Source organism: Scyliorhinus canicula, chromosome 8 (genome assembly GCF_902713615.1).
Source record: "Scyliorhinus canicula chromosome 8, sScyCan1.1, whole genome shotgun sequence".
Taxonomy (NCBI): domain Eukaryota; kingdom Metazoa; phylum Chordata; class Chondrichthyes; order Carcharhiniformes; family Scyliorhinidae; genus Scyliorhinus; species Scyliorhinus canicula.
This window is the reverse complement of record NC_052153.1, coordinates 82,207,196-82,223,302: the sequence shown is the minus strand read 5'-3', so window position 1 is coordinate 82,223,302 and position 16,107 is coordinate 82,207,196. Positions and strand designations below refer to the sequence as shown.

Below are 16,107 nucleotides of genomic sequence, written 5' to 3'. Positions count from 1 at the left end.
CGTGGTGTAAGTATATCCACAGTGCTACTGAGAAGGAGTTCCAGGGTTTTGAACCAGCGACAGTGAGTGAATGGCAATATATTTCCAAGTCAGGAGGGTCAGTGGCTTGAATGGGAACTTCTAGTTTTTAGTTCATAATCCACGCCTTCTTTGTCCACACATAATTCCCCTTTCAGCCGCATTCCTTCATTTACCATCCATTTACTTTCATACATTCCTTTGGAAGACTTTTGGATTCCCTTTTATGTTTGTCATCAGTCTCTTCTCATAATCTCTTTCCTTTTTCCATTACTTTACACTTCCCTTCTGAACGTTGTATATTAACTCTAGTTTTCTTTTCCATTCTCAACTTGATATCTGTCTTAAGCACCCGTTTTCTGCATCATGTTACGATCTAGCTTTTACACTATCCATGGATTTTTGACTTTGTCTGACTGACCAATCCTCCTCATGCAAATGTACCTTGGTTGTACCCAAACTATATCCTCTTTAAAGACAGCCCATTGTTCAATTACAGTTATGCCTGTCAATCTTTGATTCTAATTTAACTAGGACAGATCAGTTCTCGCCCCATTGAAATTGGCCCTCCCACTTTAAGTATTTTTCTTGTGGGTTGAACCTTTTCTTTTCGATAGTGTTAGACCAAGTAGACCTGCGTTGCAGGTTCTGTTCATAAACATTTTTGAAGATCTTCCGATCGGGAGAAGAAATTCTGCCTATCCTTCACTCAAGGAGCCGGTCAAAACCCATCTAGTTTACAAGCACAAAAGCAAAAGTTCATTTTTGACCGTCTTTACCACTCCTCTTTACTCCTCCCACTATTCTGTACTGTTGCCTTTTCCTAACAATGTTTATTTAAGACCCTCAAAGCCTTACTTGGTGAAGTCATTGTCCCAAATTTTCGAGAATGCTGCTGTGAACGGTAGAATTTATAACAGGTCACATGCCTAGACATTTGCTAGCCTGAGACGGCTTCATCCTGTAAGGGAGGAATTTATTGCTGCCAACCCCTCTGGTAACAGCTGATGCCAGAAGCTTAAATTCCTGAAGAAACAAATCCTCAGTCTTTTTACACAAAATTTCTCCTATTTAGTGTAGAGTTTTCCTGTTATCTTGTCTCTTGCTGTGTAGCTAATTTCCGATAGCCAAATGGTCAGGTTTCTTGTCTTATCAACAATATATGCTTTAATAATCTGTATCTGCTTGTATGTCAGGTGTCTGTACATGATTGATCAGGGAGCAGTCTGAGAGATTTTCTACCTGTCTAAATTCAGTATGTCAAGTTTCAGATAAGACACTATTCCGAATGGTGTCAAAAGTTATATAGCTAAGGAAGGAATTTGTTAATTTATTTTTGGCTGCTATCTCAGAATGTCCTTCCCATGTTTTAGTTATAATTCCAGGAAGGTAATTTAAAGAATCTACAGGCTATCAATTCAAGGATCATCCTCATCCCACATTTGTCTGGAATGGCTTAATGATCCTTGGGGTCAGCTAACGTTTCTTGCAGCAAATGGTGATTTTTGAAAGATCTTTTATTCTACTTTGAATTAAAATACTTGATGTATTAATTTCTGCTGCTTATACTTGTCCTTATTCTAAACCAAATTCTGAGGTGAGCATGATCTCCATCACATCTCAGGTGCTCCTGAACTTTTAGCAAGCAGGACAGGTTTGAACAAATACAAATGGCAGTTATTTTATCTATGGTACACGTTGTTTCTTTCATGCTTATTCTAGTACTAGCCAAAAAAAAAAGTTTTCACACTTAAATTAAGATAAGCTGAATCTCAAGAAAAGCAAATATTTTTGAAAAATAACTTATTTATGAAATTTCAACCATGAATCTACCAAACGTAGCAGATTATAAGCAAGGAATTATATATTTAAGCTTCCTCATGTTCATAAACAAAAGGAAGTTTGTAGCTTCTTTTGATAATCTGAATTATTAATAATTTAAAGTTATTTTTATTGCCCCATTCTCCTTATTCTTACTCATCTATTCTACTATTTCCCACCTAATGCTTTGTTTCTGAGACTAAGGAACTTGAAACTGCATCCCCATATTAACCAGATGTCAAAATATCTTAAATTACTATACTTCACATCTTCTTGTTGTTATCTATTAGAAATAGCTCGCTGAATGGCCACAGGCATGGCTATGACAATGTCATTCTAGCCACATGCACTATTTTTGTAGAAAACACCTTGTACACAGAACAGGCAAATCTACTTCAGAAGTTCATGAAACGGAACATGCCAAATTTTAATAATTTATTTTCACCAAAGTTTGGAATTCCGGGGTGAGTTTATCAGACACAGCAGACCTTAATGCTGCTTGTCCAGCAGTTATGAGCAATACTTTGATGAGCAGAACAAGATACACTAGACCCTCTTCTTCCCTCCGTTTATGATGTGGAAATGGAGGTGCTGGACTGGGGTGGGCACAGTAAGAAGTTTCATAACACCAGGTTAAAGTGCTGGGTTTGGCATTTCCCCTCCTGTTACATATCCATCATTTAACAGATAGCCATCAGGCACTGGCCAAGAAAGCAAAGCACATACAATAATGAAAAAGCATTTTCAACTCTGCTTTTTGTCATACCATTTTACTAACAAACGCATAAGAATGTTAAACACATCTATACAACAATGTGAATAACTTGGGATCATGTGCAGAGTTTTGATTACTCTTTTTTTATTTACGAGTCTAAAATATAATTAGCTACATCTGGATTCCCAATTAGCCACATGTGACTGGCTGGCAGCTAAAATACTTGACAATGCTGTCTTAAATAACCATCAATAGCCTGATCCAAGTGTATCTTCATCTGCTACCCACTGCTACAATGGGGAAGCAGTATGGTCTACAAAGTCACCAGTAGTATCATCACAAGCCTTATGTTTGTGCTTTTTTGTTTTGCTCATTTTCCTTCATACTTTCAAACTGCAGTTAAAAGTGGAACCATGGAAGATGGGGCAAGAAGAAAGTGCCTCTAAATTAACAATTAAACAAAACAAATTCTGTTCAAACTCACCCACTGAAACCAGTTCATTAAGTATGTTGAGGATATTCAGTGTAGTCTGTAGATCATGAATGTTCTGAAAAAAGACAATTTATTTTTCTTCATCATTAGTCAAAGGAATCTTACTATGCTTGAGCAGGTTCAGTGTTATAAACCAGTTTTCGGTAAAATGCTATAAAAGGCCAATACATCACAGTCAAGACATAATTTAATTTCACCAGAGTGTGGCGAGATTTTCACAGTAACTTAATTGCAGTGTTAATGTAAGCCTACTTGTGACAATAATAAAGATAATGTTTATGTCCCCTCCAGAAAGTACCAATTTCATATCTATAAGAGGAATTTTAAATATATTTTATAATTCAATTCTACTTTGTGGAGAGCTGCTACAATTAGATCACCCACCCGGTTGTATATGCCACAGTATTCAACTCACAAAAGCTGAACATCTAGGTTGACAGCATAAATGTATTTTAATTATACTTTATAATTTGTCCCTATTCATCTGCATGCAAAACAGAAACAGTGGCATCACAAAAATAGCACTGGAGAAATTAAAACCATGTATAAATTACGCAATGATTAAGGTAAGTAATTTGTCGCACTTGGATGCACCACAACAATGCCTTACATTTACCATAAGGTAATATCCACCTGAAGCAGCACAGTGGTTAGCACTGAGGTCTCACAGCGCCATGGACCTGTGTTTGATTCTGACCTCGGATGACTGTGTGGTTTGCACATTCTCCCAGTGTCTGCATGGGTTTCTTCCCACAGTACAAAGATATGCAGGTTAGGTGGGTTGGCCAAGGTAAATTGAACCTCCGTTTCCAACGGTTATGTTAGGTGGGGCTACGGGGGTCCGGGGTTGGGGGTTAGGCAGGGTGTTCTTTCGGAGGGCCGAATGGCCTCCTTCTGCACTGTAAAGATTCTATGTGGTACAATTTGCTGTGCAAGTGCCATCATTCTGTATGAAAAAAGCATCCAGAAACAGTAACATTAATGGTTCCGAGTTGTTTGGAAATACAACTAATCACTCACCAGAACCAACTATCCAACAATTATCTATGTGCAATTATCACAGATTCTGTACCTTAACAAATAAATTCTCTATAAATTGAAATAGCAGTGCAACCAAACTTTTTGAAACCCCAAGGTCAATTTTCCAAGATGTGCTCACAGTGCATTGAATAAGATTCTACTTAAAACTATCAATTTGCATTTCTATTTTGCATTCACTTTTCAGGAGTTAGTTTTCTCTCATTCTGTTAACTTCACAGCAGGATGTCCGATACTAATTCCAAGTAATACAAAGTACAGATTAATAACCAATTCTGAGTAATACAAAGTACATTGCACACCATAATTTGATTAGTTAAAAAATTAATTTCTGGGGAAAAATAAATTACAGAACAATGGAGAAAGAGCGTGGGTAGGATTAATTGAATATCTAGACTAAAGAGCCAGCACAAATATAATGGGCCAAAAGGCTGTGCTGTATTATTTTAATGATTCTACCATCAACTTTTTATCCTTAGTGTCTCTCCATATTTGAGACATCTAATTGAAATGTCTCTTAACCCATTCCTTAACACCCCATGGAGGTGAAACAGTTTTTCCATGGCTTTCACACCAGTGGGCTGAAACTGGGTCTAAATTCTGTCCAATGCGTGTACACGTATTATTCACTCTCAATCAGAGCAGAATACTGATGTTGCACTTTGCACCACATGCTACATTTTGAAGAACAAGTAGATGTACAGACTTTTCTTTTTTGAGGGAATGAAGAGACTTTTGATCTCAATTCCAGTTCTTTATCGAAGTATAGTTCCAGATCCAGTTGATCCTGACTTGACTACGCTGAAGAGCTTGTCGTATGAGGAACGGTTGAGGACTCTGGGTCTGTACTTGTTCAAGTTTAGAAGGATGAGGGGGGATCTTATTGAAACTTACAGGATAATGAGAGATCTCGATAGAGTGGACGTGGAGAAGATGTTTCCACTTGTAGGAAAAACTAGAACCAGAGGACACAATTTCAGACTAAAGGGACAATCTTTAAAGCAGAGATGAGGAGGAATTTCTTCTGCCAGTGGGTGGTGAATTTGTGGAATTCTTCGCCGCAGAAGGCTGTGGAGGCCATATCACTGAGTGTCTTCAAGATAGAGATGATTGGTTCTTGATGAATAAGGGGATCAGGGATTATGGGGAGAAAGCTGGAGAATGGGGATGAGAAAATATCAGCCATGATCGGAGCTGACTCAATGGGCCGAGTGGCCTAATTCTACTCCTATGTCTTATGGTTTTAAGATTAAATCAGAAAGGCTGGTGCGTGTACTGGAAGCTACATATGTTAATATACAAGGTCCTGTTCTTTGCAAACAGAAATTGGCCTAATGAGAGCAAGTTGAAAAGCTTCAGCAAAAATTGTCTCTTTTTTTCAGCAGTATTGCAAGTTCTGTACTACCATATGTCTAAACTGGAAGAAGTGAGAAAGGCAGCTATTCTGAGGATTTCAGGTTAATTCTTAAGAAAATGCATTATTCAATTTACATGATAAAGGAACCTTGAAAATAGTGTCCTTCATTTCTAATCTGTGGTAAATAAAGGAATGATTAGAATCACTTGGAGGCTTAGACAAAACTTGTTGAACCCAAAGCGAGTATTTGGGCAATCAATTATTTTCACTAGATATAAAACGGCTGCACCTATTCGCAGATATTACACAATTAAATATTCCGAATGAATTATTTCATACAGTAAAACGTGATGGTTCACCAGGGACTTTGCTGATCTTTCCATGAGCAATGAACTATTGTACAATGCACCATTTTTTCCTGTATGTCTCAGATAGTCATCTAGCTAAAATTCCCTAAGGAAACCAAAATGATCTTGTTAGCAAACAAAATGTATTTTCAGGCTCCCAGAGCAGTGCTCTGTTCCAGTATGCCATAGCCCGAAGAACATTTTTTGATTTCGCCTTTCAATTAAACTGCATGGGAAAGATGTGGGTTAAGTAGCAATACTTGCATATGAGAGAGCAGCATTATTATTCTAAATAAATAACTTTCTAAATGTGTTAGGTCAAAATATTTTTATTTTTAAATAATGGAAGTTACAAAACCGTTTTTCTGAAATCCTCCAAAACTTGCAAGTTTAATGAATAGCATCCCACATGCTTACAATATAACTAAGAACATGTGTGTACAGCTCGTTAGGATGCAGGAAAATAAGTTACGGAGATATAGATTATTTCAGCAATAGGTTCCTATGATTCCAAGCATTAACCATGGTATTAGGAGGAAATTATAAGAAAGAAATGCCCTTTACCTCAAGTGTTGCCAATATCACTTCTATTCCAGTTGAACCCTTGGCTGTTATATCTTTCTTCGTTCTTTCTGAAAATTCAAATCAATCGTTATACATTGCAAAATAATTGGTAATATCACTAATAATAGTGGTTGGTAAACAAAAGCATTTGCTAAGAAAACAAATGCACAAGTACATGAGAATTGGTTTCTACGTTAAATGTACCAGATTTAAATTGTTTCATACAATAATGTATTGTTGATGAGCTTAATTGCAAAATAATTTCTTCAAGCTAACAAAATATCAACATCAGAAATAAAATATGATCTCAAAAGCAGTAGCTGCAGTTTCGCTTCAAAGTAACAAATTCTAATACCCAGTTTTTCTCACTTGCCTCTGCTGTGAATGCAATTATTGTTCTTTACAAAAGAGGAAGATACTTTATTCCTGGTCTTTGAGCAAACAGTTGAGCATGCATAATCTAGATTCGGGATTACTGTGAATACAAGCTAGATTGATCAGATATTAAAGAATGAAAAAGAATTAACTTGAAAAACATCATAATTGGTAATCAAAAAACTATATAAACCCAGATTGTATAGTAAGTGAGACCATCAGCATTCACCATTATTATACAATACATTGGCTGCAATTTCTGGAAAACACAGATGCTCAGCTAAGTGAGGAAATCCAGAAGTATGATTTACCCGACAGATACACAAGCTTTGCCACACCGGTACCTCTCCGATAGAATTGGCATTAAAATACAAGCAAGGACATAAATTTGTTGTACTTAACCATTAGATATCCAATGAACACAGCAGAAAAGGTAAGGGCTTGTCCATTCAAGCACAAGTAAATATTTAATGAAGAGATGTCTTAATTATTGCCAAAAAAAACTCCTCTGGCACTGAAAATTAATTGCAAGTGGTGTGTCTCACTTCTTCAGATTTTAATAGATGTTCTTAAAAAGTTAAAATAACCTTTAAAGTATTTCCTCAATTTCTGTACGTCTCTTTATATCCCATATTCCCTTCCCCCTCACTTTCTGCACATTTTACAGAAATATTCAAACTTACACTTCCTAAATCAAAACCTGCATGACTCTGACAATCCAATTTAGATTAGTGGGCTAAACAGCTGGTTTGTGGCAGAATAAGGGCAGCAGTGCAGGTTTAATTTCCGTACTTGCTGAGGTTATTCATGAAGGCCTCCCTTCTCAACCTTGCCGCTTGCCTGAGGTGTGGTGATCCTCAGGTTAAACCACCACCTCAAAGGGAAAAGCAGCCTATGGTCATCTGGGACTATGGCAACTTTACCTTTACCTTACTATTGGTTAAGGATACATGCTGTTGCCTGCCTTCTTCAAAAAAGTCCACTATTCCCTGTAGAGGGCACCAGACTGTTTCAAATGTCCATCGACCATAAATTTCTAACTCCAAAGTCCATGAAACGCGAGAGTAGTTGTAAGCTTTTGCTGCTGACACCGAGTCTGGACTATTGGAAATACACATGAGAGGTGACGGTATTGGTTAAGGAGAGCATTGCAGTGCTGAAGAGGATGTTCCAGATGGTTCAAGGACAGAATCTATTTGGTTATTGCGAAGGAACAAAAAGCGTACAATTATATTGCTTGGTGTAGTCAATAGACCACCCCTATGTAGAGGAACAACTCTGCAGGAAATTACAGAGAGATGCAAACATTGTAGTATTTTAATGTAGTTGTATTGGGCACTTTAGTTACCCAAATATGGGCAGAGGGCCATGACAGTAAAAAGGATGGAGAGGGGCAAATGTTGCTAGATATGTTCAGGAGCATTTTCTACAACAGCATGTGTCCAAATAGATAGGATGCCCTGCTAGACCTGGGGCAAAATTCTCCGATACCCCGCAGGGTCGGAGAATCGCCCGGGGCCGCCGAAAGTCCCACCCCCGCCGTGGCAGAAATTCTCCGCCACCTGGGAATTGGCGGGGGCGGGAAACACCACCCGCCGATCGGCGAGCCCCCTGCGGCGATTCTCCGGATCGCGATGGGCCGAAGTCCCGCCGCTGGGAGGCCTCTCCCGCCGCCGTGGTTTGAACCACCTCTGGTGGCGGCGGGATCGGCGGCGAGAGCGCGCCCCCGTGGTCCTGGGGGGGCGGGGGGCGATCGGACCCCGGGGGGGTGCCCCCACGGTGGCCAGGCCCGCGATCGGGGCCCACCGATCGGCGGGTGGGCCAGTGCTGTGGGAGCACTCTTTTTCTTCCACCGCCGCCACGGCCTCCACCATGGCGGAGGCGGAAGAGAATCCCCCAGCGCGCATGCGCCGGTGGTGACGTCAGCGGCAGCTGACGCACCGGCGCACTCGCGAACCGGCGAAGGCCTTTCGGCCAGCCCCGGCGGCGGGCGTCAAAGGCCGCTGGAGCCGGTGTGGGCGCCAGTCGGTGTGGTGCCAACCGCTCCGGCACGGGCCTAGCCCCTCAATGCGAGGGCTTGGCCCCTAAAGGTGCAGAGAATTCCGCACCTTTGGGGAGGCCCGACGCCGGAGTGGTTGGCGCCACTCCGCTACGACGGGACCCCCCCCCCCCCCGCCCAAGCCGGGTAGGGGAGAATCCTGCCCCTGGTTCTTGAGCTAGATAAACTGGAGCAAAAGGCTGGTGGGTAAACCTGTAGCTGAACAGTGGGATACCTTCACAAATTGGACACAGACAAGATACATTCCCTCAAAAGGAAAAGATAGGACAAACAAATGCAGAGTAGCCTGCATGGATAAGGCGTTCGAAATTAAGATGAAGAAGAAAAAGCATGCTTATGACAGGTAGAAAATACAATTCAGAACCAAGTGGAATACGGATGATTCAAGGTGGAGGAAGGAGCTGTGAATAAGAGCAGCCAAGAGGAATTATGAGGAAAGACTGATAGCCAGCCCTACGTTTTCTATAGGTATGTAAAGAGTAAAAGGAGTTGGGCCGATTAGAGACTTAAAAGCAATTATACACACAGAGGCAGGGAGCATGGCTGAGGTATTAAATGAATACTTTGCATCTACCAAGGAGATAGACGCTACCCACGGTGACAGAGGAGGAAATTCACGAGAACGGTTCAAAGTTGACAAGGATTGGATAAACTGTTGGTACTTACATAGAAACATACACAGAAAATAGAAGCAGGAGGCTACTCGGCCCTTCGAGCATGCTCTGCCATTCATTCTGATCATACAGTTCAGTACCCTGATCCCGCGTTCTTAAAATTGATGAGGCACTGGGGCTGATGAGATGCATCTAAGGATACTGAAAGAAGAGAGTGGAAATTGGAGGGGCACAGGTCATAATTTAGTCTGCCAGAAGACAGGAATGTTACAGGCATCACACCTTTGTTCAGAAAAAGCTGCAAGGATGAGCCAGCAATTACAGGCCAGTCAGCTTAACTTTGGTGGTGGGGAAGCTTCTAGAAACAATTATTTTTGTTAGAATTAATGGTCACATTGAAAAATGAAGAATGGCATGGAGCCATAATGTTCATTCGGAGGACTTCTGGTGAGGTCATCTAAGCAGAGGTCACATGTGGGGAAGCTCCTACTTGAAGTTTTGGTATTTTTGAACTTTAATGCCCAATCCCGGGGGCAATTTTTGAATAAATCGGTGTAGGAAAATATTGTGATGTCTAAGGCCCAGGAGAAGAATGGCGGGGGCAGCACAGTAGCATAGTGGTTAGCACAGTTGCTTCACAGCTCCAGGGTCCCAGGTTCGATTCCCGGCTGGGTCACTGTCTGTGCGGAATCTGCACGTTCTCCCCGTGTCTGCGTGGGTTTCCTCCGGGTGTTCCGGTTTCCTCCCACAGTCCAAAGATGTGCGGGTTAGGTGGACTGTCGATGCTAAATTGCCCTTGATGTCCAAAAATTGTTAAGTGGGGTTTACTGGGCTACGGTAGATACGTGGGCTTCAGTAGGGTGCTCTTTCTAAGGGCCGGTGCAGACTCTATGGGCTGAATGGCCTCCTTCTGCACTGTAAATTCTGTGATTCTATTAAAGAAGGGGGCAAATAAAAATCTGTCGTCGAGTGAGTCGATGTCTCGTGCGGAAAATGTGGCAGAAGGAGCACAATGTGGCGCAGCACCCCTCACAGTGGATTCTCTGATCGAAGTGATGGCTGGAGAATTTGAAAGGTTGTTCACCAAGCGAAGGAGGTGATGCAAAGGGAAATGAGACTGTGATGAAAACGTGGGTGGAGGAGGCGATGGCCCCGGTAAAGGCAGCTATGATGAAGAATGCGGCCGAGAGAAGAGAGCAAGGAGAGAAATTGAAAGGGATGGAAGAGGCTATTTCGCAGCACAGTGACCAGATCAAGGTGAGGAGTTGCGGAGAGTGGTGGAGACTAATAAAGCGCTCAAAGCTAAGGGGAAGGACCTGGAGAACAGGTCAAGGAGGCAACATCTTCGGATCCTGGGTCTGCCAGAGGGAGAGGAGGGCCCAAGACAGACCGAATACCTCGCAAAGATACTGGTGGAGTTGATGGGGGAGGGAGAAGAATCCTTCCGATACGAGCTGGACAGACATCGGTCGCTAAGGCCGAAGCCGAAAACAGATGGGCTGCCAAGAGCAGTTATACTTCGCTTCCACAAGTATCGTACCAAGGAAAAGATCCTAAACTGGGCGAAGCAAAGGTGAGAGGTGAAATGGGAAGGTGTTGGTATATGAATTTACCAAGATTTGGCGATGAACTTGGCGAAAAGGCTTTCGGACAGGTGAAGGCGGCATTCTACAGCAAAGGCATGTGGTTTGGGGTGGTCGATCCCGCGAAGTTGAGGTTGACTTACAATGGTGGAGGTGGTGGAGGCCTTTGTGAAGGCCGAAGGATCGGGACTGAAATGAGATTTGTAACTGGAGATTAGATTTGGACTGAGGGGAAGGGGACTGTGTTTAATCGTTATTCATGGTGTTTTACATTTCTGTACTGGGTGGATGTGAGAGGGTACTCTAGTTGTGTTTAGAGTTTGTCAAAAGTATTTTGGGCTTGGGGGATATGTGCACTAGCTTTGGTGGGGGAAGTTAGGGGGGGTAGGGGTGAATGGTGTTTTTTTTTGTTCCTGAAATTGGGCTATGGAAGAAAGAATTGGGGAAATGGGGGGTTCGGGTAGGGGCCCCCGCACTAACAAGCAGAGTTTGGCGAGTGAACGGAAGTCTGGTTGAGCAGGTTTCGATGGGCCTGGGAGGCGTGAAAGGGGAGGGGAGAGAAGCGAGAGAGAGATGGTGGCAGGTTAAGCCGGAGGGGCAGATTCCAGGCTACGATGGTGGTGGATATGGGGGGTTGCCAGTTGGAATAGTAATGTGGAACGTGAAGAGATCAAAGGTTTTCACTCATTTGAAGAGCTTGAAGGCTACCGGGTGTCACAATAGCACAGTGGGTAGCACTGTTGCTTCACAGAGTCAGGGTCCCAGGTTCGATTCCCAGCTTGGATCACTGCCTGTCCAGAGTCTGCATGTTCTCCCCGTGTCTGCGTGGGTTTCCTCCGGTTTCCTCCATCAAGTCCCTAAAGCCATGCTGTTAGGTAATTTGTGCATTCTGAATTCTCCGTCTGTGAACCCGAAGAGGCGCCGGAACATGGTGACTGGGGGCTTTTCACAGTAACTTTATAACTTCATTGCAGTGTTAATGTAAGCTTACAATAAAGATTCTTATTATTATGTAGAATGCTGCAGGAGACACATCTGAGGGTGAAAGATCAGGTGAGGCTTAGGAAAAGCTGGGTGAGTCAGGTATTCCACTCAGGGTTTGACAGTAGGGCCCCAGAGTGTGGCGGTACTGGTAGGCAAGAGAGTACGATTTCCGATGGAGACGGAGGTGGCGGACGAGGGGGACAGGTACATAGTAGTGATGGGTGCACTGGAGGGTCGGCTGGTGGCATTAGTGGTCCCAACTGGGATGATACGGAGTTTGCAAAAAAGGTGATAAGTGCTATCCAGGATCCGGATACACTCGAGCTGATAGGAGAAGATTTGAATATGGTGTTGGATCGAAAGATGGACAAGCTGCGTTTATGGGGGAGCTAGGAGTAGATCCATGGAGGTTCCTACATCCAGAAGTATTAGGGTATTAGGGTAGTATTATTTTTTCTCCCTGGTGCATAAGGTGTACTCAAGAATTGACTTCATTGTGGGAAAGACACTATTGGCTGGGATTCAGAGATCTGAGTACTCGGCAATCATGATTTTGGTTCATGCTCCGCAATGGATGTTTGTGGTACTGGACAAGGGGGTAGCTCAGAGGCCGGGGTAGAGAATGAGGGCACTGACTTGGGTATCCTGGTTAAGAGGAAGGAGCTACAAGCGAGTTTCGATCAGCTGTCTATGGGGAAAGCGGTATGTCAGCTAAGAAAGGTAAATGGAGTGGTATATGAGTATGGGAGAAGACAGGACGCATGCTGCCTGGCCAACTTCGATTGGGAAACTTTCAAACATAAACAAAGGGATACGAAAAAAATAATAAAAGGAGCCACGGTAAATTATGTAAAAAAAACTAGCACAGAACAGCAAAAAGTATAGCAAAAGCTTCTAAAGGTACATAAAAGGGAAAAGAGTCGCTAAGGTAAATGCTGACCCCTTGGAAGATGAAACTGGTGAGTTAATAGTGGGCAACACAGAAATGGCAAAGATGCAAAATCAATACTTTGCCTCAGTTTTCACAGTGGAGGACACGAGTACCATTCCTATAGGAAAGGGCAATTCAGAGGTAACAGAAAGGGTGGAACTTGGAACAAACAGCATAAATAGAGAAACAATACAAAACAAACACTTGGGATTGAGGGCAGACAAGTCCCGTGGGCCTGATGGCCTACATCCTAGGGTGCTAAAGGAAGTGGCAGCAGAGATAGTGACTCCATTGGTTATAATATTCCAAAATTCCATGGACACTGAAAAGGTTCCAGTGGATTGGAAAAATGCTAATGTAACACCCTTATTCAAAAAGGGAGGGAGGCAAAATGTGGGAAATTACAGACCAGTTAGTTTAACATCTGTTGTTGGAAAATGGTTAGAATCAATTATCAAGGACGTAATATCAGGGCATTTGGAAAGTCAAAGTGCTATCCATCAGAGTCAGCATGTTTTTATGAAGGGCAAATCATGTTTGACTAACTTGCTTGAGCAAAGTGGATAATGGGGATCCTGTAGATGTAATATATCTGGACTTCCGGAAGACATTTGATAAGGTGCCGCACAGAAGGTTCATTCACATTGGGATTAGGGGTAATTTATTCGCTTGGATAAAAGACTGGCTGACGTACAGGAGACAGAGTCGAAACAAATAGGTCTTTTACTGGATGGCAGGATGTAACTAGTGGGGTGCTACAGGGTTCGGTCCTTGGGCCCCAGCTATTTACAATCTACATTAACGACTTGGATACAGGGATTGAAGGTTCTATAGCCAAATTCGCAGATGCAAAACATAGGTGGGACGGTAAGTTGCAATGAGGAAATAAGAACCTTACAAATGGATATAGATAGGTTAGGAGAGTGGGCCAAAATGTGGCAGATGGGAGTTTAACATAGCTAAGTGTGAGGCCGTTCATTTTGGTCAAAAAAATGTAAAGACAACTTATCTAAATGAGGAGAGATTTCGGGGTGCTCCGATGCAGAGGGGTCTGGATGTCCTTGTGCATGAGTTTAAGAAAACGAGCATGCAGATGCAGCAGATAATAAGGAAAGCAAATGGAATTCTGGCAGCTATAGCAAAAGAAATTGAGTATAAAGGTAAGGAGGTGTTGTTGCAACTATACAAGGCATTGGTAAGCCCGCACCTGGAATATTGTGCACAGTTTTGGTCCCCTTATTTGAGGGAAGATGTAGCGGCATTGGGGACAGTTCAGAGGAGGTTCACTAGATTGATTCCAGATATGAAGAGAGATTGAATAGTTTAGGCCTATACTCTCTTGAGGTTAGAAGAGTGAAGGAAGAACAAATTGAGGTATACAAGATGCTAAAAGGTATGGGATAAAGTAGACGTGGAGCTGATGCTTCTTCTTGTGAGGCATTCTAACACGAGAAGTCATAATCTTAGAATAAGAGGTAGCAAATTTAAAACCGATTTGAGGAGAAACTACTTCTCCCAAAAGGTTGTGAATCTGTGAAATTTGCTACCCCAGAGTGTGGTGGATGCAGGGACAGTGAGTAAATTTGAGGAGTTAGACAGAGTTTTAATTGGTAATGGGTTGAAGGGTTATGGAGAATGGGTAGGACGGTGGAGGTGAGGCCAGGATGGGATCAGCCATGATCCCACTGAGGGTGTTTGGCTCGGGAGGCTAAATTGCCGACTTCTGCTACCAGGTCATGTGTTCTAGGGAGAAGATGCTCTGGCTGATTTTGCAATCCAACTCTTGGTCTGTAACATTGTAGGTAGCCAATGAGGAACATATCAGCTGTAATGTGAGGTGCTATGGAGGGTAAATGACTCGACTTCTTGTGCAAGATTCGGGTTGATACGTTGAAGGTAGTGTATAGGGCACACCTCACTAAATCAAGGATGAGCCGGCTGTTCGAGGGGGTGGAGGATACCTGTGAGCGATGTGGGAGGGGCCTTGCGGATCATGTTCACAAGTTTTGGTCCTGTCTGAAACTAGAAAATTTTTGGAGGTCGGTATTCACGACATTTCAAGGGTCTTGCGTGTGGATGTGAAGCCCGGCACCATCGAAGCCATATTCGGGGTGTCGGACCAGCTCGAGCTGTAGGCGGGCGCAGGGCCAGATGTCTTAGCCTTCGTCTTGTTGATCGCTCAAAGGCGGGTTTTGTGGGTTGGAGGTCAGCCGCTCCACCCTGTGCCTTGGTATGGCAGGGGAATTTACTGGAGTTCTTGACCCTAGAGAAGGTAAAGTTCGAACTGAGGGGGATTAAGGAGGGTTTCTACAATTATTGGGGTTTGTTTATTATGCATTTTCGGGAATTGGTTACCTTTGACTGTTAGTGGGGGTGGATTGGCTTGGATGTTTGTTTGGGGGTTGCTTGAGGCTGTCTGGGTGTTGTATTGTGAAAATGTAGAAAAGTAGATGAATAAAAATACTTTTGAAACAAAGTAATGCTCATTAAGAAAGCCGGTGCAGACAGGATGGGCCAAATGGCCTCTTTCTGCATCATAACAATTCAGTGATTCTGTAGCTGACTGTTATAGGAATTTAGAATATAGATTCATTAATTTTAGGATGTAGGGCCAGTAGAAACAAATACAGCAAGATGCAACCTTGTTATTTTCAACAAGGAAAACATCTATGTATTGCTCATAACATGAGAGGATTCACTGTTTACATAATAACATGAATGTTTATGCCCTGAAGTGCACATCAGGGCCAGACATTTACAATGGCTAAATAATTCAATTTCTATTTTTAGTCAATGATACTGAGATTTGTTCTGGAGCTTTAAAGGAATTGATTTCCACAACTCAATAATTCTGTGAAAATATAAATGAGTGATGCATATTTGGTAGTGCATTTTTAAATTATATTACATAGATTTAGTAGATTAAAATATATTTAGTCTTTATACCTTAAAGCCGAGGTACACGTCAGGATGACATGCAAGATACACCTATCAAATATAGTTACCCAACACTGACAGGGGTGGAGCAGGATTAAGTTTAGCTATACTTCGGGAGCGTTCTGTGCTTTGGCAGTCTGGGGTTATTGTCCTAGGTCATGACAGTACAACAGTTGGGCTGCTCAAGTTTGAAAATACAGGCCTCAATTGTAAGAGTAACTGGATTTTGCGCTCGCTTGATTGAAAAGCCATGGGGAACACCAGCTGCCCC

At 42.5% G+C, this 16,107-nt stretch overlaps 1 protein-coding gene across 12 annotated transcripts in view; it reads right to left on the bottom strand.

Moving 5' to 3' along the window:
* Positions 1–16,107, bottom strand: part of agtpbp1 (ATP/GTP binding protein 1) — a 325,109-nt gene that overhangs the window by 203,266 nt on the left and 105,736 nt on the right. For all 12 annotated transcript variants that reach the window (XR_005461593.1, XM_038804830.1, XM_038804835.1 and 9 more), the window contains 2 exons: positions 6,354–6,421; positions 3,039–3,102 (listed from right to left, as the gene is read on the bottom strand). Coding sequence is in view for 11 of the 12 variants with exons in the window: in XM_038804830.1 (XP_038660758.1) it covers positions 3,039–3,102; positions 6,354–6,421 (132 nt within the window). In the remaining variant the exon portion in view is untranslated. The remainder of the gene's footprint in view (positions 1–3,038; positions 3,103–6,353; positions 6,422–16,107) is intronic.